Source organism: Hemicordylus capensis, chromosome 3 (assembly GCF_027244095.1).
Source record: "Hemicordylus capensis ecotype Gifberg chromosome 3, rHemCap1.1.pri, whole genome shotgun sequence".
Classification (NCBI taxonomy): Eukaryota; Metazoa; Chordata; class Lepidosauria; order Squamata; family Cordylidae; genus Hemicordylus; species Hemicordylus capensis.
In genome coordinates, this window is record NC_069659.1 from 341,613,267 (window position 1) to 341,636,258 (window position 22,992).

At 44.5% G+C, this 22,992-nt stretch overlaps 1 protein-coding gene across 21 annotated transcripts in view; it reads right to left on the reverse strand.

Moving 5' to 3' along the window:
* Positions 1 to 1,346: 1,346 nt before the first annotated feature.
* Positions 1,347 to 22,992, reverse strand: part of TBL1XR1 (TBL1X/Y related 1) — a 269,891-nt gene continuing 248,245 nt past the window's right edge. For all 21 annotated transcript variants that reach the window (XM_053306086.1, XM_053306085.1, XM_053306072.1 and 18 more), the window contains 6 exons: positions 21,962 to 22,083; positions 20,438 to 20,512; positions 18,398 to 18,525; positions 15,437 to 15,602; positions 14,200 to 14,301; positions 1,347 to 9,815 (listed from right to left, as the gene is read on the reverse strand). In XM_053306086.1, coding sequence (XP_053162061.1) covers positions 9,789 to 9,815; positions 14,200 to 14,301; positions 15,437 to 15,602; positions 18,398 to 18,525; positions 20,438 to 20,512; positions 21,962 to 22,083 — 620 coding nt within the window. In that variant the 3' untranslated portion in view covers positions 1,347 to 9,788. The remainder of the gene's footprint in view (positions 9,816 to 14,199; positions 14,302 to 15,436; positions 15,603 to 18,397; positions 18,526 to 20,437; positions 20,513 to 21,961; positions 22,084 to 22,992) is intronic.

Here is a 22,992-nt window from a genome sequence, read left to right on the forward strand (position 1 = left end):
CACTGCAACAGCATTGGCAGCTCACTCAACCCTGGCCATTGTGGGCAGCTCGATGTGTCGGTCTGTCCATTAGCTGCTGACACACACAGACACACATGCACACCACCAGCTGCCATGCCAGGCAATGAGATAGAGACTGGTGCCCTGACCTATGTGTCAGACCACCAGGTAGGGCCCAACACCAGCCTGAGACCATGGTGTCTTATCTAGACACAGGCATGCAGGGATGTATACTTGTGCTGGAGATGAAGAGACTTCTCATGGTAAGAGATGATCTCCATTTTCCATGTCTGGCCTGGAGAGTACTTGTGCTTCATTCACTGCTCTGCAGTCTGCATTGTAAGGTGTACTCAGTCAAAATGTGGCTGAAGAGTTTGTTCTACTTGGGCTTCGTTGCTGGCTGCTAAGGGTGCTGCTGCGGCAGCTGTTGTAAGGAGTCGTATTTCTGTGGGAGAGAGCAACTTGTGATGTTACTACAGCACAGGGTAGCCACACTGCGGCTGCCTGGCCGCAGTGTGGCCTTTCTTTTTCAGACAGCTTTGGACTGTGTGTTTGGCAAAATATGTTGTTCCTTGTTGGGAGGGACTATGTCTGCTTCTGTTCCGCAGTGTTGTTTTTCAAGGCAGGGTTGCAGAATTTATTATTAGTTTTCTACCAACCTTTCCCTATGGGGGCGATTCATTAATTTCGGATTTGATTTGTTGAACCAGCTGGCTGTGGCTGGCCGGTTTGACCAATCAATTCCTTAAAAAAAAAAGAAAAGAAAAAAGATTTGATTCGTATTGCCAAAATGATTTTTACACACACTTACTCCCTTCCTTTCATAGCTACTTACAAAGAACATCTTCACTATGAGCCTCGCTGCCCATTAAGATTATCCAGAAAGGTCCATCTACAGCTGCCACTGGATCATCTGGGGGCGACTTGGGGATAGGCCTTCTCTGCTGCCACCTCACAGCTTAGAGCACATTCCCTGCTAAAATAAAAGCCACCCCATGCGGTGGCTTTAAAAAAAAAAAACAACCCTCCAAGCTTTTAACTAGAATTGTTGAGTTGTGTTTTAAAACTGTTTTTAATATTTGTTTGTTTGTTGTAAACTGCCCAGACATCTTCAGGCCAGTATACAAATATACTTATTAACAAAAATAACTTTGTAAATATTTGCAGGTGGTTATGTGAACCTACCCATTTTTATTTTGTGCGTGTTGTATTGAAAACTGTAAAATAAAGAGTTTAGAAAAAGCTTTATGCCATTGAAAATAAATGAACCTTTTCTTGTGTATGGCATCATTTTCAAGACTCAGGTTTCAAATGCAAATGAACTTTAGAGACCATACAAGCCAGCGTCGTATCAAAATATATTTTATTCTGGACCTCTTTCAGATCTGATTCAAATTACACTTGTCAGAGCAATACAATGGGAAGGGAAAACTGCAACAGAAAATGTGCCTAAAAAGGGATTAAGAACAGGCTTTTGAGGGGACAAAATCATTGTGATGTGGAACCAAAGTACATCATAAAAAGGTGTAATTAACATGGGTCCAGGACAGTATAGAACATCTATAGCAGTCTTCTTTAGACAATAAATCATGAAAACTGAACAATAAAAAGTCTTTTGAACAAGTAAAAAAGAAAAGAAAATATCTTTCATGGGCTGGTTTTACACTTTTACAACATTTGTAAATTTAACTGGATATATAACTGAAGAAATGATGTAGACATTTTAATCCAGTGCTATAGGTAGGCTCACAGAAGTAGACCCAAAAGATTTGCAACTCCAAAATTGGAACCTTTTTACAACTACAATGTCAAATTCAGGAAAGAGAGAGAGAAAGAAAAAGAGATTACTTTTGTATTACAGGTGACGGACTTGCTCAGCATGGCCTGTCAAGAAACAAGATTGCAGAGCATACGGGAGAAGCAACAACAGATTTCCTGAATTTATCCACAAGTGCAAAGAAAAGAAAAAAGTAGTAAGAAGCATTAAAGTTTTAAAAATAAAAATCATGCTTTTGTTATGATTCTCAACACAGGGGACTTAAAAGACCGAAGAATTCAAGCTGTGTCAAAATGTTTAGTTGACTATAATTGAAACCTGAAATCAATGACCTGTGTATTTCTTGGTTTGACATTTAAACAAAACCAGTTTATATAGAACTGGACAAGCAAGGTAAACGGGAGTAACTTTGTCTCGGATAGATAGATTTGCTGCTGTCCACTAAAATGAGGGGCATGTCAACACAGTAGCTTTCTGCTCTCAGTTCCGCTCATGCACACACATCCTAAGTGCAGGAAGCACCTACCTTTTCGAGGGTACATTTTTGCAGGCCTATTGTGCAACTCCTGTCACTGACACAGAATCACACACAGAACTGCTAATGTCTGCAGCGGGTGGGACAGTACAAATCCAGCATGGAATGAGGTCAAGGCGTCATGTGGATTACGTGGGGAGTTCCCGACACACTATTTGGACACTCGCCCCCTTTTAAACCTCTTATATGGACAGATCCTACAAGTCCGTGCTCATGTGCCACAATGCTGCCCTCTCCTGGAAAAATATGAAATGAACTCCTTTCCTACCAAATCCAAAAGTAATTTCTAACCCTAGCCAGGAAGGGCCATAATTTCCAAGGCAATCATTTCCAGACCCACTTCCTCAGCCAATGTAGTTTTAGTCCAACACAGTTATCAAAAATTTTGCTTCTAATGAAGGCCAACCTTCACAGAGCTTACTATATAGATCTTTCTTACCTACAGTTTTGGGGCATCCATCAGCCCCAATGTTTATTTCCCTTTGAAATGAATATCAAAAGACTGTGCTTCTGAGTCCTCTGTTTCTTTAAAAGAAACACACACACCCAAGTCCATTTTGCAACCCACCCCCTTTCTAGAAAGTGTTTAAATGAACTTTTGTATCAGCCACAAAAGTCACAACACAAAACGATTCGGCCCAAACAAACTTAGAGGGTATTTTAAAATGAGTGATATCTTCTCAAATAGTCTACCAGCAACTAAGCAATGCTGAAAAGCACTAAGGAAGGAAAACTAAAATTGTTACAAATCTTTGGTCTTTCTCTGCAATTGCTTCTATGTTATAAAAATCAGCAAGTTTTCATTTTTCTTTTCGGATGCAAGGTCTTATAACTTTTTTTCAAGCCATCCAAGGAGAGCAAGATTTTTATACTGCAAAAATGGTCTGGACATTTCAAGGGAATAAACTGAACTTACTTGCAAGGAAATAAATGTAGGGTTGCAGGTTGCATGATGGGTATATCAGTAATCAGCCAGTTACATTATCATAGTGTAACAACCCTAAACAGTTTGACTTCACTGTCCTAACCCGAGACATGAGCTATTTGTAGGCAAGAGAAGTGATGTACCTGCATTACAGTGTTAATGGGGTTTACGATAAGGAGTAAGGCCACAAAAGACATAGCCACACCCAGTTTTCCCAATAAACTCTGCCCTTAAGATATTGCCCTAGTGTAGGGCTGGGCAAACTTGACCCTCCAGCTGTTTTTGGACTACAACTCCCAGCATCCCCAGGTACAATTTATTGTGGCTGGCGATGCTGGGAGTTGTAGTTCAACAACAGCTGGAGGGCCAGGTTTGCCTACCCATTTCCTAGTGGTTTGGCTGTAACATAGCAAGCCTTCCCTTGTTTCTCTCTCCCCCCACACCCAACTTGCTTTCCCCACACAGCCCATATCAGATGCTTTGCCTTTGGGAATCATAGTTTCCTTTCTAATTCATCAATGTGACTACGCTGTTGTGAGTGACCACTGAATTACCATTTATACCCCAGATTTCAAGGGGGGCGGGGAGCCTGACAAAAAAAAATGAGGGGGGAAATCTGAAAAATTGACAGTTGTCCATTACCATTGATTATTTTCATTCTAGGTTTTGTTTTTTCCCATCCAGCTCTTATCTGCCAGTTAAATTCACTACAATAGGTGGAGGAAGGGAGAATGTTTTCTCCCAATCTATGTAAATATTTTACATACCGAGGAGTCTTATGGACAAGTGAAATAAAAGGGGAAGAAATTCAACATTCCAAGCTAAGAAAGCAGACAACTGTCCACCACATGTGGCAAAAGAAAATGTCTTAAAGAAAGGAATGCTGAAATCTCACGTTCGGCATGGAGATTCCATGACACACAAAGCCATACTGCAGCTCAGTTGGCTGCTCTGTGAAGTTTCCTTGATAAAACAGTAGGCAGATTCGTATGACCCATGGAAAGGGAGGGGGAACACATGCTCCTGGTGAGGGCCAGAGATTGCACTATTTTGTGTTGTCCAAACCTGCCACTGTCAAGTTGCCAATGCTGGGTTTCCTCTGGCATCCGGCACCCTCTGCCCAACTTCAAATGCAAGTTACAGCTTTTGGGTGGTGGGAGGGAACCCAGCACTGGCAACCTGACCTGACGTCAGTGGGCTCAGAGGATACGAACTTCAGCTCGCACTGGCAGCCCACACTCATCGGGATCTGCTGGTTATCCTGCAGTTAGTGCAAACCTGGTCTACGTTGGGGTAAATCACCATTTTCATGGCAAACCAATGTTCCTAAGTCCATGCTTGCTATGACGACACAGGTATGTGTAAACTTATAGCAGGAGTTCTCAATCTTGGATTCCCAGATACTGCTGGATTACAACTTCCATCAACCCCAACAAACAGCTGAAGGGGACTGATGGGAGTTGTGGTTCAACAGCCGAGGACCCAGGTCTGAGAATGTTAGGTTGGGCAGCCCATGTTTGCCACACAGCAAGGCAGTACACACGATCCGAGACTGGTTTTGGAAGCTGCACCTGCTCCCAATTTTTGCTTGTGTATGAGAAGCAGAATAGGGCAGTTCTTCCTCCTACCTTGGTAATATGCTGGGTAGGATGGCGTTGCCCTACCCAACTCCTGCCTCACCCACAAATGGGAGCATGCACAGCTCCCAAACCTGGTAGGGCATTTGACGCACCTAGTTTTTGATTGTGTGAATTGCCTTACTGTGTAGTTCAGTCTGGACCAGCTAGCAATAATGGTGTGACACATTTTCCATCCCTGATCTCCTCTGTAAAACAACTTGGCACTTGAAATGTTTCCACCCATCCTATCCAGTGTTCCCTGTAACAGCAGATTGCCCCGTTGTTGGCTACAACTCCCAGCATCGCCAGGTGTTATGGCCTTTGGCTGGGAATTATGGGAGCTGTAGTCCCCATCTGGGAATCCCTGTTACAGGGAATATTGATCCTAATCCATCTTTTCTCTCTCTAATGCCATGTTTTGCATGCCTGTCTCATACTCAAAGTGGCAGGGAGTTAGTTCAAAACTGGAGCAGCACTGTGGCACATAGGTAGATAAAGGACAGCAGCAAAAGGACTTCCTGTTCAGGGCTGTGGTTCAAGCCACCCATTTCTGCAAAAGCAGAAAACCGCCATGTGAAGTGGGCCTTTTCTCTCCTCTTTCAGCAACCTTCGGTTTTCATGCTTTATCACAAGAGCTGCACCAACTCTCCCTATTTTCAGAAGCAGCTGGCAGAATGGGACAGGGAAGCTGCTGTACCAAGAGAGAAAAAGACCAAAGCCCCACAGCACAACCATAAATGCAATCCTCGGGAAAACAGCCAAGGGCGACGCTCCTGCATCCTTTGCATACTCTTAACAGCAATGGATTCTGATAAGATTAATCACATAGAAGCGGGTGGGGGAGGGGGAGAGAGGAGGTTTGACATTCACATGTTTGGCTCTGGTAAAATAGAGTCCCTGTCATCTAGCATGGCGGCTGACAGTTCAGAATCTAACCCATGTATCCCAGGAGAGGGACTGGTTGAGCATCTGGCCCACAAAAATGGAGGAGTTTGAATTGTGTTAGAAGCCAAAGCGGGGGCAGGGAAGGAAGGGAAATCAGCCCAGGATTTGGTGATAATGAAGGCTCAATATCCTCTACACGCTATATCATACTGCAATGGCCTAGAATCAAATCACAAACAGAAATAGCTAAAAGGTTACAAAACCAGAAGTGTGAACATTGCTGTGGGATTCTGCAGCTGTGTCAAAAGGAGTTCAACACATGTTTACACTCTTAGAAGTCCGCTGAAACATCCATTCAATAGCTTGTATGAAAAAAACAGACTGTCCATATCAAAATACAAAAGTACTATCAAGAATCACCTCTGACTTTTTAAGATTTAAGTTCAGTGCAATTGACATTTGCGTTGCTAAAGGAAAAAAATGTGGTTTAAATATACTTAAAAAAACAACAAACCCAACACACACACGTGTGTCTATTCCTGGGAGCACAGTTTAAAATTATTGCACAGATTTTTTATTTTTACATTTTTTAGAAAACTTTTTTCCCCATTTAATGACAGAGGTCAGCCACAGTCCTGAACCTCCAGCAATAAAAAGATTTTCAAGTGCCAGATACTCAATAGGTTACGTTTCTTACATCTTGTAATTCACAGGGAAATTATCCTGAACAACTTGAGCCTATTACCAAACCCTACAAAGAGCTGTTAGCAGAACTGTATCGTACAACGGCCCTTATGGATATGAACCTTCCTTCTGTTTCTTTTCTCACAATGCTGTAATACCCCACTAACAACTGGGGTGCATTTATTAAACATCATCTAAAATGGTTGCCATGACACATAGGCGGAACTTGCTTCAAAATGGAGTTGAGTGTGTGTATAGAAATAGCAGAAATCAATGCCAAAAGAATGCTCTCATTAAAAAAGGCTAAAGAGCTGGATCCTCTGGGGTTAGCGCAACTTATAACGAAGGGCAGACCTACCAGTTACAAACACCACAGGACTTTTACTGAAAGAGGCAGTTCTGTATTAAGCCCCAACTCCCATAACATCCACTTCAACTTAACCTGGTCCCTGATGCCACTAACCTTATGTGGCAAATACCCTCCATGTTTTCAGTGAAGGCTTGGAGTAGGGAGAGGTCTATGCCTGAGGACCACAGCCCTCAATGCTGGCACATTCCTCTGCCTCCATCTTCAAGCGAATACATGGAAGAGGTCCATGGGTACACACCAAGCACAATGGTCCCTTTCATGCATGCAAATGAATATACAGATGTCAGGGGCGTGGCCAGATAGTGTGGTCCATCTCCCTCCTCTACAGGTTCACTGAATGCACATGGAGTGTATCTGAACAGATAATAGGAGGTGGGTTTCCCTGCCCCTACCAGCCGATGATGCAGAGAAGGGAATCTGGTTTTGCCACAGGTTTACTTGAATTAGACATTAACAGAGGTGGCGGGAGAAATCAACATGGAAGTGCCATAATATGTCATTCTGCCAACAAAAATGACTGCACCCAGATTTGAAATCTAGTCTTTGTAAGCCATGTTGCTACAACTGAAACAACAATATAAAAACTGATACCTTATCCGTAAAATTTGGGGTGAAATGTTACAACACCTGACAATCTTTCTCCCCACTTTTTTTTTTTTAAATAAAAGACCTGCTGGGAGTTGTGGGAAATGGGATGCAACAATGGTTTGGGCAAAAGCCCAACTTCATGCTATTACTTTTATGGAGAGGATACTGCTATTGGTATTAGTTTTAATCAATTCCGTGAACAAACTGTTTGCCAGTTACATCTCTTGCTGTGAAGAAAGAGAAAAGCAATGCTTGATATTAGAAACCAAAAAGACATGATATAGTAGTGATCATATTCCCCCCCCCCCGCCCTAAAAACAAATAGCAGCTTATGGGTATCCTAAGTTGAGGCGTGGGGGAATGTTGCAAGCACATACAAGAACTATGAGAGGGGAGCAGCAGAGTGAGTTTAGTGCAAGACAGGTTTCATCTACAGAAGCTCAATCACTCAATATTAAAAATAAACTTGAAGCAAGTCCTTTGTTAAAGATTTCTCTCTCTCCATTTTCCTTTCAAAAACTAAGGGACACAATTCACTGGGAACTTGGCCAGCCCAAGGCTTGCCAGGCATTGCCATAACGCTGTACTACACAGGTCCGTTCCAATGCGATTTGTACAGACAACGTTTCCAGTGGATCTGTACCTTAGGAGAGTAAACATCTTGCCTCTTTTGGGAAGGGTTAGTGAGGAGACCCCAAAGTTATTTTTTCGTATAAAGGAAAAAGAACCAAACACGCAAGCAAAATACTTTTAATTTGGAATTCGGTTACGCGAAACATCCGAGCTCTACCGATTAAGAATGGGTGAAATGGTCAAGGGAGCTGTGGCAGCAACGCTTGCCCCGAAGAATTAAAACATCAACCAAATGATCCCCTTTCTCCACCGTTCCATTCCTTCTCAAAGTAGTGCACAACAGAACCATAAGTGTGGGCATATTTCAAACAGAAGGGATAGACTTTGTTATAAGCCCTATGCTGACGTTTGGAACACACACGTGGTGGGAGATCAGGACGGCACCAGCCCACCTCCTGTGGGAGACCCATCCCTTGCGTTGAGGAGTACAGACTGGGCACACTCACAATGGAAGCAGTGGTCAACATCCCACACAGCGGAACATCAGCTTTATGGAGCTGCAAGGGCGGCTGTGAAATTTGAAAGGCAGTCCTGTCCTATAACATGACAGAGCCTGCTGTGGAACAACTTATAGCTGCTTCTGGGCAGTAGTGCTGTGGGACTGCCTGGAAGCAGTTTTAAGTAATTCCACAGCTGCACTGTCACGCTACACTGGCAGGCCAACCTCTCGAGTTGCAAAGCAGCCCCAGTGGGTCCGTAATGCTGACCTTCCACTGTGCATGGAACACTGTCAATCAACATGTGTAGGCAGTTATGTAAACGTGAAATCCAATGCATGATCATATGGGATAACCCACCATGTATATCTTCCAAATGTCATCACAGTCTCTATTTATGCATCTTCAACATTTTTGTACCTTTTTGTTTGGCAGAGATGACTCAATGAAGAAATGACTGCTTTTGAAAACTGTCTTCATTGAAAAGAAACACGCCCACCCCGCTCCCCACAACCACCATCCTCCAGTATGTGAGCTGAAGAGTAAAAGTGTCTTACAACTGAAAAGGAACACAAAACTTCATCTTTCAAAAGGATCTGCATTGTTTCCTCCCTCTCCATCTAAACTGTAAGCAGATAGCAAACATGTTCCAGATATCTACATCTTTCAAACAAAGCACTCCGAGAACTGCTGCAAAAGAATTTTCTCAATTCCAAGTGAAAAGAACCACCACCAAGAAACTGATTCACACCCTTCCTTTGAGCATCAATAAACTAAATGGGGGAGAGAAAAAAAGGTTTAAAAAGCAATGAACAAACTACTGTCTCAGGAGTATGCAAGTCCATTTTCCCTGTACATGAAAACTGCTCATCACCTACTGGAGAAAAAAAGCTAAAAAGAAGGGGAAAATCCAACCTTTCAAAGAGTTAAGAAGGGAAAGGGGGGAAAAATGGCAGCCATTTGTAGTTTTCCCCAATTTGGTATACTGAATGGTCTGCTCTTGTACAGTTATGTTTCTCTCTCTCTCGTCTTGGTTTTGTTTTTATTCCATATCCAAAATGCTTACATGTTATTTTTTGGGGGCACAGCAGATTCCAGCACTTGGTGAACAGGCTTCACAAGCTGTGACAAAACTCTGTCATCTTCTTCAGGGTGTAATCTTATTTTTGCTTTTTTTTTTTTTAAATATACAGTATATGTATATAATTCTTTCAGGTTTGGCTGCAGTGGACTGGCCATGGTTCAGTTGGGACTATAGCAGTACATGGGTCAAGGGGACAGTCATTTTGGCTATGTACACATTCATAGTCGGTCCATGGCTTCCAACTAGTAGCACTATTTCCGTAGGTCTAGTACACAAACCTGCAAGTGGGGGCGGGGGGAAAGGGTAGAGGGAGAGAGAATGTGGCATTGTTAGAAACAGAAGCCGGGGTCGGGGGGGAGGGGGACTAGCCCACTAGCATGAATGACACCTGAAAATTAGGAGGTCAGTAAAACGGGGGGAGAGAGAGCAGTATTCCCTCTAATTCTTTTCATGTGTGCACGGAATGAGTTTTGTTCTGGGTGGCAGTATCAAGGCAGTCTGTGCGCATGCATATTCAGAATGGGGCCTTTCTGAGTCAACCTGAGCGGGTTCTGAAATTAACTGAGCGGACATTAAAAAAACCTTGTGAGTTTGCACACATGCACACGACTAAGAGGGAACATAGAAAGCGATCAGTGGCTTCTGGCAATTTTAGCCAGAAGTTCAGCCTCCAAGTTCAGATACCTCTGGCTATCTGATTGGGGGGCGGGGGAGAACAGGCATGCTCTGTGAATCTCCCCCTTGACCAGTGTGCGCTCACTCTCACAATGGAGAGAGCAGCAAACTCACAGGGTTGAGTCCTCATCAGTATGGATGCAAAAAAAAAAAAGCCACCCCCAAAATAAAATTGTGGTTTCTACATTCTTGGGAGACGCCTGAGGTACACCAAATAGGCAAGTCTGCAAACTGAGAGACAGACAGCACAACATGACCCTTTAAGCTTCCAAGACCCTTTAAGCTTCCAAGGAGAAGAGAGCTGGTCTTGTGGTAGCAAGCATGACTTGTCCCCTTAGCTAAGCAGGGTCCACCCTGGTTACCTCTGAATGTGAGACTAGAAGTGTTAGCACTGGAAGATATTCCCCTCAGGGGTTGGAGCCGCTCTGGGAAGAGCAGAAGGTTCCAGGTTCCCTGCCTGGCTTCTCCAAAATAGGGCTGAGAGAGACTCTTGCCTACAACCTTGGAGAAGCTGCTGCCAGTCTTTGTAGACAATACTGAGCTTGATAGACCAATGGTCTGATTCTGTACATGGCAGCTTCTGATGTTCCAAGACCCGTGCGAGTTGTCAGGGTCTTTTAGAACGAGGACATATAAAGAGTTGACAAAGCTAAAGCTATCTCATTGTCTGGCGAGGGGAAGCTTCCATCTTTCCTGCTACCTTTTGATCAGGGAGGGGGGGAAAGCAACACACTTGTTGCTGCTCAGTCGTGATATTTTACAATTCTGGCTCACCTCACTATAGGTAGCTCTCATTCCCATCCCAGGACAGGAAAAACAAGACCGTGTTTTAAAACACCCAGAATTTAGACAGGGCTACCAGTTAACACTATTGGCTGAGGGCAGTTGAAGAAATCAGTTCACAAAACATTTGTGCAGTAGTTGAAAAAGACACATAAATTGAGGAGAGAGCCCTTGTTTGCATTTGAATGGGAGACTACATGTGAGCACCATAAGACATTCCCCTTAAGGGATGGGGCCGCTCTGGGAAGAGCACCTGCATGATTGCATGCAGAAGGTTCCAAGTTCCTTCCCTGGCATCTCCAACATAGGGCTGAGAGACACTCCTGCCTGCAACCCTTGGAGAAGCCACTGCCAGTCTGTGTGGACAATACTGAGCTAGATGGACCGAGGGTCTGACGCTGCAGAAGGCAGCTTTCTTATGGTTTTCTGTTTCTAAGCAGCAGGGAGGGAGCTGGCCTGCTCATGCCTAACAATTTACAGGAAGTATTCTGGGGAGGAAGATTAGGGTTGGAGAGAATGTGTGTTGCAAGTTTAACCCCCAGCCAGAAATAAAAACAAAAAACCCCGTTTCTGCATTATACAGGGTTGCTTCAGGAGGAAAGACACACAGCAGGGCCGTCTGAACAATACTTTTAAGAGGCTGGGGATTCACTCCAACTTTGGGTTGCAGGCTCCACTTTTAATGCAGAGCTAAATAGAACTTGGTGGTGAACCTGTGTGTTCCTTTTAACAGGGACACCTCACAAAGGAGAGAGGAATCCCTCTTATTGTTCTGTAGTTAAAAATGCTCCACCATGTGGCAGAACAGAGGTACAGTCACACAAAGTTTCTTCCACTTAAGAAGCCGATAGACCTTTCTGTTGGGTTGAACTTTGAAGAGTAAGTAATTATGGATGAATGATAGCAACATTTCACCTTGTGGTGAGGTTTCAGAGTAAAAAAAATGAATCTATAATCTCAGCCTCAGTCTGGATAGGCATAGCAATTCTTGTACTCTTATATTTTCCAAGATACAAGGGGTCCACAGAAACATGACCCCCCACCCCCGGGCTCAACGTTTGACCATCTGGTCACACGCCTACACTAGTCTAATTTTTTATTAAATATAGAATACGTTTTGTACAAGTTGCACTCAAGCAGCACAAAGTAGCAGTCATAAAGACAGAATCTACAGCAGTCTCTGACACAGGATGTGGCGACAGCACCAGCCTGGATGGCTTTAAGAGGGGCTTAGACATGCAGGACAGGTCTATCAGAGGCTAGTCATCTGGTGGCTATAGGCCACCTCTAGCCTCAGAAGCAAGATGCCTCTGAATACCAGTTGCTGTGGAGCAATAGCAGGAGAGAGGCATGCCCTCACCTCTTGCCTGTGGGCTTCCTAGAGGCATGTGGAGGGCCACTGTGGGAAACAGGATGCTGGACTCGATGGGCCTTGAGCCTGATCCAGCAAGGCTGTTCTTATGTTCTGCCACGGAAACTATCATGACTTAAGACAGCAGAGCAGTTCCAGTTCTCGTGATCAACAGGAGATGGTGATTTCCCCACTGCTAAAGCCATTGGCAGACGTCCAGACTAGTACCATATGCATGCATGCGCCAGTGCCAACTGCTAATTTTCAGACCACCGGAGTGATGTTGTACAAGCAGTGTGTGTGTGTGTGGGGGGAATTTTTGCAGATGATCTCTTCCTTCTGAAACCCACTGTGTATCACAAAAATATGCCCCTGAGGTTTGAGGGCTTCCCCCTGCTTGCACAACAGCACCGTGGTAGACTGGAAGTCAGCACTGCTGCATGCCCACAGTGCTAGTCTGGATGCCAGCCACTGCATCCTTGTTGGGTACACTTTGACTGTGTGCTGTTTAGAGATAGCAGTCCTGGATTACCACCCAAACTTATCTGACTAGTAGCCGATGATAGACCTCTCTTCCATGAAGTTATCCAAATCCTGCTTAAAGTCATCCAGGTTGTTGGCTATCACCACATCTTGTGGCAGAGAATTCCACAAGCTGATTATGCGTTGTATGAAAGAGTACTTCTGTTCGGCAATCAATTTCATGGGATGACCCCTGGTTCTAGTGTGATGTGAGAGGGAGAAGAATTTCTCGCAATCCACTTTCTCCACACCATGCATGGTTTTATAGACCTCTATCATGTCTCCCCGCAGTCGTCTTTTTTCTAAACTAAAAAGCCCCAGGTGTTGTAGCCTTTCCTCATAAGAAAGGTGCTCTAGGCCCCTGATCATCTTGGTTGCTCTCTTCTGCACCTTCTCCAGTTCTACAATGTCCTTTTCTAGATGTGGTGACCAGAATTGTACGCAGTACTCCAGGTGTGGCCGCACCATAGATTTGTATAAGGGCATTATAATATTAGCTGTTTTATTTTCAATCCCCTTCCTAATGATTCCTAGCATGGAATTGGCCTTTTTCACAGCTGCCGCACATTAAGTGTCAAATCAAAACCTTAAAGGGTCATGTTTTGCTGGACAGTTTCCAGCTGGGACTGTAGCTGATGAATAACTAAGTCTGGCAAAAACTCTGGTTACCAGGAGCAGGCCACTGAACCCCTTCTGACAATTACTTACTGTATTTACTTGAATCCATACTAGTTCCCACCCCCATTCCAAGTTATTTGATGTTAGAAATTGGGTGGCCGTCTTAAAATCAGAGGGCTGTTCCTTTTAGGTAAATACAGGTATAACCTGTATTTAGATGTTTTAATACAGGTATAACCTGTATCTTACCACTACTTACCACTATTTTTTTCAGGGGTTCGTCTTAAATCCAGAGTCCTCTTCTTTTAGGATAAAGATGGTACTTTATGTAGAGTTGCACAAGTTATAATCTATCAGGTCCCTCATGCTGCAATGAGTTTTCCAGTCCAACAAGGATTCCCAGATGTTGTTGACTACAACTTCCATAGTCCCCAAACAAAGTCTATTGCAGCTGGGAATGCTGGGAGTTGTAGTAATCAATATTTGGGAATCCCTATTAGAGGGGACACTGCTTCCAGATCAGGGGTTCCTCCGAGTCCCCAGATGATGCTGGACTGCAACTCATCATTCCCAGCCACAAGGGCCAAACATCTGGGGGCCCAAGATGAGAAACCCTTCTTCCAGCCCCACAATTCCAAGCATACCCAACACCCTCTGGCCCCCTGGGAGTGGAATCTTACAAGAGGGAATGAGATGCCATTCTGGCTACTTACTGAACCATCTGAAGCACTTGCTCCAACTTTGTCTCCTGCTGCATTCCAGCAAACCTCGAAAATGCCTCCTGTTCCCCGATAACTATGCACTAGAGCACCCGTCTAAAAAGGAGGGCAGGGGAAATTGAAAGCAGTTAGAATATGTACTGTTATAATACATATGCATTTATCAATAGCTTTTCTGCAAGGATAAATTCAAAGTGACATACAAAGAGAGGATAATGGCTGCAAACCTTCTCTGTACTCCAGACCCAGATCTGGAGTAACTATCAAAAAGGAGGGGACCAAGGGGTGAATGGGGATACAAGAAGCATGCACAGACTTCCCATGCCCAGAGCAGAGAGAGAGAGAGAGAGAAGGGAGGGGAGATTCTATGGAACCCTATGAGGACTATTCCATGTGCAGCCACTGTCCCCTTATGCAATAAGTGATTGTGTGCAACATAAAATTACAATAGATCAAAGCAGCAATGGAGGCATTTAATACAGAATGTATATTAGGATATTTATTTATTAATTGAATTGAATTGAATACTGATGAAAGGCAAGTGTTGGGACCACTGGCGAGAGGGCAGCTTGAGGCAATATATACACAACCACCCCGCTCCCCAGTCATGACATCGGTAATTAACGTAGGAGAGCTGGTCTTGTGGTAGTAAGCATGAGCTGTCCCCTTTGCTAAGCAGGGCTCTCCCTGCTTTGCATTTGAACAGGAGACTGCATGTGAACACTGTAAGATATCCTGCTTGGGGGATGGAGCAGTAGCCCAGTGGAAGAGCATCTGTGTGCTTGCATGCAGAACGTTCCAAGTTGCCTCCATAGTAGGGCTGAGATGCCTGCCTGAAACCTTGGAGAGTTGCTGCCAGTCGGTATAGATAATATTGAGCTAGATCCACCAAGGGCCTGACTCGGTATAAGGCAGCTTTCTATGTTCCTATTATCACACAGTCCCTTCAACTGAGTGGAGTCCAGCTGAATCTCTATACTGCATTTCTGTTTCAATGACCTCCCGGCAGTTTGCAACAAGCCAGCAAAGAATAATAAATTTAACACAACTAAACAAACCACTAAATCGAGTAACTTCAAAATCCAAACAGAAATGAAATAGTTAATATAAGAATCAAGATTATGATAACTCATTACTAACATTATAAGAACACAATCACACCAGAATTAATCCCCAACTGCACAGCAGTGGATTTTAAAAAGCCGTAACTGAAGCACCCATATCAGCATACCTGTGTGTTCCAGATGTGTACACATTTGTCGAAAGAACCACTGGCCAGGTACCTGCCATCGGGGCTGAAAGCTACACTATACACAGGTTCTTGATGTTTTGTCAAAGTGTGGATGCAGATTCCTCGGTCTACATCCCATAACCGAACCGTAGAATCAAAGGATGCACTGCCAAGGAGGGAAAGAGGGAAAGTAGTTTGCTTTGTTGTTAAACAGTGAGGTTTTTGTTTTGGGATTTCAAGAAGAGTTGCATTAGACATTTTATAACACAGTTGTACTGAAGGGGAAAATCGAGAGAGGAGGAGTGGAAATCAAATGATGAGGGGGGAAAGTTTACTGCAGAAAAACTCAACGGTTGGGGCCTGGGTCTCTGGAACACCATCTCCAGGCATGTGAGCATGCCTGTGCACTCAGATCAACGGAGGCCCTTCTTTGTGTCCCCCATCCCCACCATTAGAAATGCAGTGGGTGGGCACAAATTAGGGCCTTTTCAGTGGCAGCCCCTAGGATACGCAACTCCCTTCCAGCGAGGCCCACCTGGCTCTCTCATGATATGCTTTTCGACCACCTATTCAAGGCATTTTATTATGGCAAGACTTTAGCACTGCATAAGCTTTTAAAATCGATTTTGCATTGCTATTTTAATGAACACTGATGTTTTATCTGTTACCTATGGACAAAAAAAGCAGGTAAAACTGCTTACCATAAGTATATGGTTATTTCTGGTTTTTCATATGAAAGCTCTGTGTTTTAAAGAATTAAAAAACAAAATAAAGTTGTGCCCAAGGGAAACTTAAGAACCTAAGAAGAGCCCTGCTGGATCAGGCCCAAGGCCCATCTAGTCCAACATCCTGTTCACACAGCAGCCCACCAGATGCCTCTGGGGAGTCCACTGGCAAGAAGTATGTGCATGCCCTCTCTCCTGCTGTTGCTCCCCGGCAACTGGTATTGAGAGGCATCATGCCTCTGAGGTTGGAGATGGCCCACAGTCACCAGACTAGTAACCACTGATAGACCTGTCCTTCGTGAATTTGTCTAAGTCCCTTCTAAAGCCATCCAAGCTAGTGGCCATCACCACATCCCATGGCAAATGATTCCATAGATTAATTATGCATTATGTGAAAAAAATACTTCCTCTTGTTGGTCCTAAATTTCCTGACCTTCAGTTTCATATGATGACCCCTAGCTCTAGTGTTGTGAGAGAGAGAGAAAACATTTTCTCTTTCCACTCTCTCCACATCATGCATAATTTTATAGACCTCTTTCATATCTCCCCTTAGTCAACAACTTTCCAAAGTAAAGAACCCCAGATGCTGCACCCTTGTCTCATAAGGAAGGTGCTCCAGGTCCTTGATCATCTTGGGAAGCAAGTTTTAGTTCACAGATAGTGAATTGTGCATACAAGGTTCCACATTCATTTACTAGGTTTGCCAGTTAAACGAGTCTCAAAGAGATGGTTCAAAAACACTAGTGCCTGAGATCCTGGAGTGGTGCAGAAAGCCAGGACAATACTGGCCTTAATGGACCAGTGATCTGACACGGAATGAAGTCACTTTCTAGTGAGGAGGAGTCATAGCTCAGTGGCAGTGCATATGTACTGCATGCAGAAGGTCCCAGATTTAACCGCAAAAATCTCCAATAAAAGTAGTATATCTTGCATCGGAGGGCTGGGAATGAACCCTGTAGATCTTGGAGAGCTGTTGCAGGCTGGTGTAGACCAGGGGTGCTCAATCGTGGACCCCCAGATGTTATACTACAATCATCCCTTGCCACAGTGGCTGAAGGCCACTGTGGCAGAGAATGATGGAAGTTGTAGTACAACATCTAGGGGTCCACGATTGAGAATATGGTGCTAGATGGACCAATGGCCTGACTCAGTTGAAGGCAGCTTCGTAGGTTCAAAGCTGAAGATTATGACAATTCTAAACAGCTGCTTGCATGTTCACTTATTTGGTATAACTTATTCACATGAAAGAAATGGGAGAAAGTGTGCAAAGCACCTCTTCAGACAACTGGAATTCCTACTTAACCCTCCCTCTACCCCTGGAGATTTTACTAGGCACTGTCTTCAGTTCTGAAACTTTTTTTTGCAGCCTTAAGGGCTAGAAACTTTTGAAACTCAGCCTGAAACTCAGATTCTTCAGGTGCTGAATGCTAAACTCTACAGTGTGACAGAGAGAGAAAGAGGAAGTGAGAGGCACACCAAGATAGCAGCTACCCACGTGGTTGAAGCATTCAGTGCTATCTGGACCACAATTATTATTCTTACATAAACCACAGTTTCACGATGATCCTATCTATGTCTTCTTCTCCACATATGGGGATTTCCTTGGGTAAATGACATCTGTGTAGGGGAAGGGCTATAGCTCAGGGGTAGAGCACATTCCTGCATATACAAGGTTCCAGGTTCAATCTCTGCTGTTCCAAGTTAAGAGGATCAGGCAGCAGCAGATGATGGGAATGAGCTCTGCCTCAGACTAGAGCTAGTCAGAACAGATGATACTGGGCTAGGTGGCTCAAGGGCCTGCCTTGGTATAAGGCAGCTTTATATTGTATCGGTAGGTACTGCAGCATACAATTGGGAGTAGCGGTATGTCCTGGAAACACTGGCAGGGACCTCTTTGTTTGGATCAACCCCAACCTTGGCTTCCCAGCAGTGTTCCCTCTAAAAGGGAATTCCCAGATGTTGACTACAACTCCCAAAATCCCCAAGCAAAAGCCATTGCAGCTGGGGATTCTGGGAGTTGTAGTCAACATCCTGGAGTTAGAGGGAACACTGGTTCCCAGATGCTGTTGGACTGACATGGATTATGCGAGCGATAGTCCAACATCTGGGAACCAGGGTTGGGAACCCCTGTTTTAGAGAAGAATCTGGGAGGACAAGTTGAGACACGAAGAAATGAACATGGGAACTGGTTCTCCCCAATCCACCCCTCCACCATGCAACCCGGTTTGAATATTACCTTGCTAACATAAGATTGGCATTTGGATTGTTCGTCCCGGGCCCTGTGGGACTCCATTTGATAGTATAAATTTCTTTGTTGTGTGCTTGTAGATCGTGAACACAACTATCTTGTTTCATACTCCAGATCTAGGAGAGGACAAAGAAAGGCAAAAAAACAGACAGCCCATTAGCTTTCCTAAAAAGACAGCAGTTCTCTTGCCTTAAATAAACGTGGCACAGTGTTGTTTTAACAAGATACCTATATTATCCTGGATGCGAGATGCCTACATAAGGGGTTAACGCTCTAATTAGAGCATTATTTCTCTCTCTTTTTAAAAGAACTTCCAGTTGGCTTTAGATGGTGAAATTGCAAATGTTGGTGAAAGGGTTTTGTTCTGGGGTGGGGTGGGGGAATAAAAAATAAAAGTAAAATAAAAATTAAAAATAAAATAAATATACTTCCTGATATTTTGCCCCAGGAAATTCAGGGATTCACATTTAAATTTAGCTGCAAAACATCAGCCACGTAAGAGAAATTGTGTGAACAGATCCTGCATGCAATTCATGGTGATTTTTAGAGGCCAATCTGCCAAAGGAAGGGGGTTATATGGGCAAAGATGAAATTGACATAACTGCATGGGGAACCACTTCATACAACCAGCTCCCCAGCTACAGCAGGCTCACATGTTCACGCTTTTGGACTGGGGTGGTGGGAGTGGATCACACTCCATCTGCCAGTGGAATGAGAACATGCATCTTCAGTGTGAAGACCTACATCTGGTGCAACACTGTCATCAAAACACATATGATGATGTGCTTATAAGTATTCTTGTTGCAATTAACTATCCTGCAAAATTGTGATTAGTCTACCCTCCCCGCCAAGTTAAGATTCTCCTCCTTATACATCTTTGGAGGAATGGTGGGATAAAATGTTATAAATACTCAACTGCATAAAGATGTGGATTGGAAGACCCAATTGCTTCCTTTTGGCTCTGTCCTCTTGCCTTCCGCTCCTTATGATTATTGCACAACTGAGGAGTGTGTTTTATACATGTTTTCAGAGGCTTATAGCCTAGAACAGTCATTAATCCACCCCTTCTAACTGTCGAATAACTCCTTTCTCCTTTAAGTGCAAACAAGACAAAGTTTCTTTGCAAAGCCTCTCCTGAATCACCTCAATCTTATTTGAACTTCTCTGCTGCAGTCTGACTTTTCCTGCCTCTTCCCCATCTTTTTCTTGCTGCAGGCTCTAAGCCTAACCAATAAGCAGGGACAATGGCAGTATAGCAACTTCTGGGGACCCACGTCTCACAGTTTCTGGGCTAGGCAATAGGAAGACATAACTTTTTAATAAAGAGATTGGAAGCCACACAGAGACTTGGCACAGACTGGCTCTAGTTAAGTGCTTCTAAATCCAGAGTGGTGAAGCGAGTCAGTTAAGCTGATTGATGGTAGGAATAGCATGTCATCAAAAGGAAGTGTGCCATTAAGCAATGCTTATTTGCACGAAGGGATACACATTACCAGAGATGGCCACTAACAGAGACTGCTCCCTGGAAGTATACCTGGGGCCATCTCAATAACTTCATTCAAATGCCTTCTCAAACTGACCTTTTCCATGTACCCTCTGGCTTATCCTCCAAATCCCCATCCCCACCTATATGTATAAAGAAAAGAACAACAATAAAATCTTGGCAGGTAAACCTATCTTCAATCATCCAATGCAGGGAATAGGGACATCTGGAAAGCCGCTGCTGGAGTCTAGCTGGATGAGTTCTTGGTCTGATCTAGCAAGATGGTGTCACTTATGAACAGAAGAAACAAGTCCGATTTGACCAAACACCACCACATCAGACCCGACAACTTGCATTCTAAACCAGGGGAGCACAGCTTGGTCCCTCCTGCAGATGTTGGCCTACAACTCCCATCATCCTTGGCTATTGGCCACTGTGGCTGGGGATCATGGGAGCTGTAGTCCAAAAACAGCTGGGGGGCCCTAGGTTGAGCAGGCCTGGTCTAAACTGGAAAGTGCCATAAGCTGCCCAAGCCTTCCAGTTACCTTTAGAGTCATGTCGTCAGAACAAGATGCCAAAAGATTACCAGTGGGATCCCATTTGATTGCATTTACTTCATTCTGAAATTGAAAAATGAAAGTGAAGTTGACAACACCTCTGCTTCTTTCACAAGGATAGCGAAAGAAAAAGTCTCTCAGTTCAGCAGTGGCAATTCATCAGTTCAGGAGGGACTGTGCTGAAATATGGTAGAACATGGAAGCCAAGGCCTCGTTAGATGTTATTCAGAGACCGGGGATGGGCTCAGGAAGTTCCAGTGGGCCTGATTGCTAGTGTATACACAGAAGGCATATATTTGCACGGGAAATAGGCCAACATCGCTAAGGGTGTGTTCCATCACAATCTCAAGGATTGACTAAGAGCATCTTCTAAATGGTCAGCATCATAAGGGTACATAGACTGTACCAAGAGTTCCCAACTTGTGTCCCCAGATGTTGTTGGACTACACTCCCATGACCCTCAGTATTTGACTACTGCAGCTGAGGATCATGGGAGTTTAGTCCAGCAAACATCTGGGGGGCTCAGGTTGGGAACCCCTGGATTATACAAGTGTCGCCTGCATACAGTCAATGAGGCTATTCTCATGACCAGGCAAAACCGGGCTAAGGGAGGCTAGTCCAGTTTCACTTGGTCGTCTGCTGCAATGGGAGCCACACGGCTCCTGGCAACAAGACTCCCTAAACGGCCCTCCCCTTAAACAAGGTTAGCGGAGTGAGCGCTCCGCTAACTCTGTTTATTGGATCATGTGTCACTGCAGCGCAGCTCTGCACTGCGGCAACTCAGGAGGAGACCCCTGACTGGGAGGCTCCCCAGAATGCCCCGTACACTTGCGCAGGATATTCTGGTACTTCCGGGGGCCAGGAGGCCCCCGATCCCTGCCACCCCAACCAGCTCCATGATGGAGCTGGTAATCACGTGGGGTGAGCTGCATGCTTGTGCAGGGAGAACGGGTCAAGCCCACTTTCCCCGCAAAACCCCCTGCAGGCTTTCTACACGGAAATAGTGCGGAGAGCCTCAATGTATGCTTAGACATTATTATTATTACTTATTTAATTTATATACCACCTGATTCCAAAGGCTCTAGACATGGCAGGCATATGACACAGAGGCAATGCCTTCCTTGCACCTGGCTAAGCTCATTGGATGTGTGAATCTGTCTGGCATGCATTTGCATCTAGAGAACCTTGCAACAGAGTTGGAATAATCACATGAGCCCTCTGTGGTTTTATGAGAACTATGGTCAGATATAATTGAAGTTCTTCGTGGCAGGGTTAACTGACTGAAACAAATAAGGTGACAGAGTCCATTCACGCCTGCCTGGGTGCCATGTCCGATGAGGGAGAAAACCCTCCTCCTAACCCAGCCCGTGTGGCACGGTGCAGTGCTTACTGATCAGGAAGAAAGCTTGAAGCTCAACTATTTGAAGCTTCAAGCTTCAACTTTGCTTTGGGCATGTTGCTGGCACTAAGGAAGGGGCACGAGGTACGACCAAACGATCAACCAATACTTACTGTGTGGCCTTGGAAGGTTTTGATGGGCTTATCTTGGCCCAACTTGCAGACATGGATACACATATCTGTGCTACAAGAGGCAAACGTGTTGTTGCTCTGCCAGTCCACATCTAATGCTGGTGCTATGAGGAAGAAGGAAAGAGAGAGAAGTGTTCGATATGTCTGGATTGTTTAGTGACTCTGCAGATAGGTCTCACTCCAACAGAACATGTGGAATCTGTCAAGCTGTTGTATCTGCCATCTTTACTTACTGCATTTGTTGCTTAATGGAAATGCTTTGTGAATAGCTCTGTGTCTGCTGGGAGTTATTTTGTGTAAATGCTACACAAGATCATCCAAGAAGAAGAAATGTTTCACCCTCATGGCAACCATGAGCAAATGGTATCAATACTGTATATGAAAAGCAGACTGTGGAATCCAGAAATAATTGTCCAACCCACCCTGGACCGGCACAGATCATTAGTGTAACTAAGCCTATCAACATATGCCCAGGGCCTTATATGGTCGAGGGACCAGTGAGGACATTATTCCCTTCACTGAGCTGAGGGCCTTGAAGCATGTGGGGTTAGGCTTTAGTGAGCCAAGGGATATGCCCAAGGTCCTCAAGTGTGGCAAGGGGAAGTGACAACACAGAACTCCTTACCAGGTTGGAGATCTCTGGATAATTCCACAAAAGGCCAGAGAAAGCCTCACATTGCAGAGTGGCCTGGCTCAGTTCTGGAAAGAACTGAAAAATCTACAGCCTAGCTAGATCCTGGATTTCAGCCTGAGAACTTGGTGGGAACGTTTTGGGTGGCATTCCTAGGCTGGATGCAAGGAATTGAGCTTTAATTCCTATGTAGTTCAGAGGGTGGTCTTTGGAAAGTCTATCACCCTATCCAACCTACTCTGCAAAGTGAGGGAAAGGATATAGGGAAGCAGCCGTGGGTGGGGATAAGTCCTTTTAAAAACCAGGTAAGCAGGTCCTTACCTGCTCCTCCTTTGGCCCACCACTTTCCCGCATGCAGCCAGCATGGTGCATGCCGATGCTG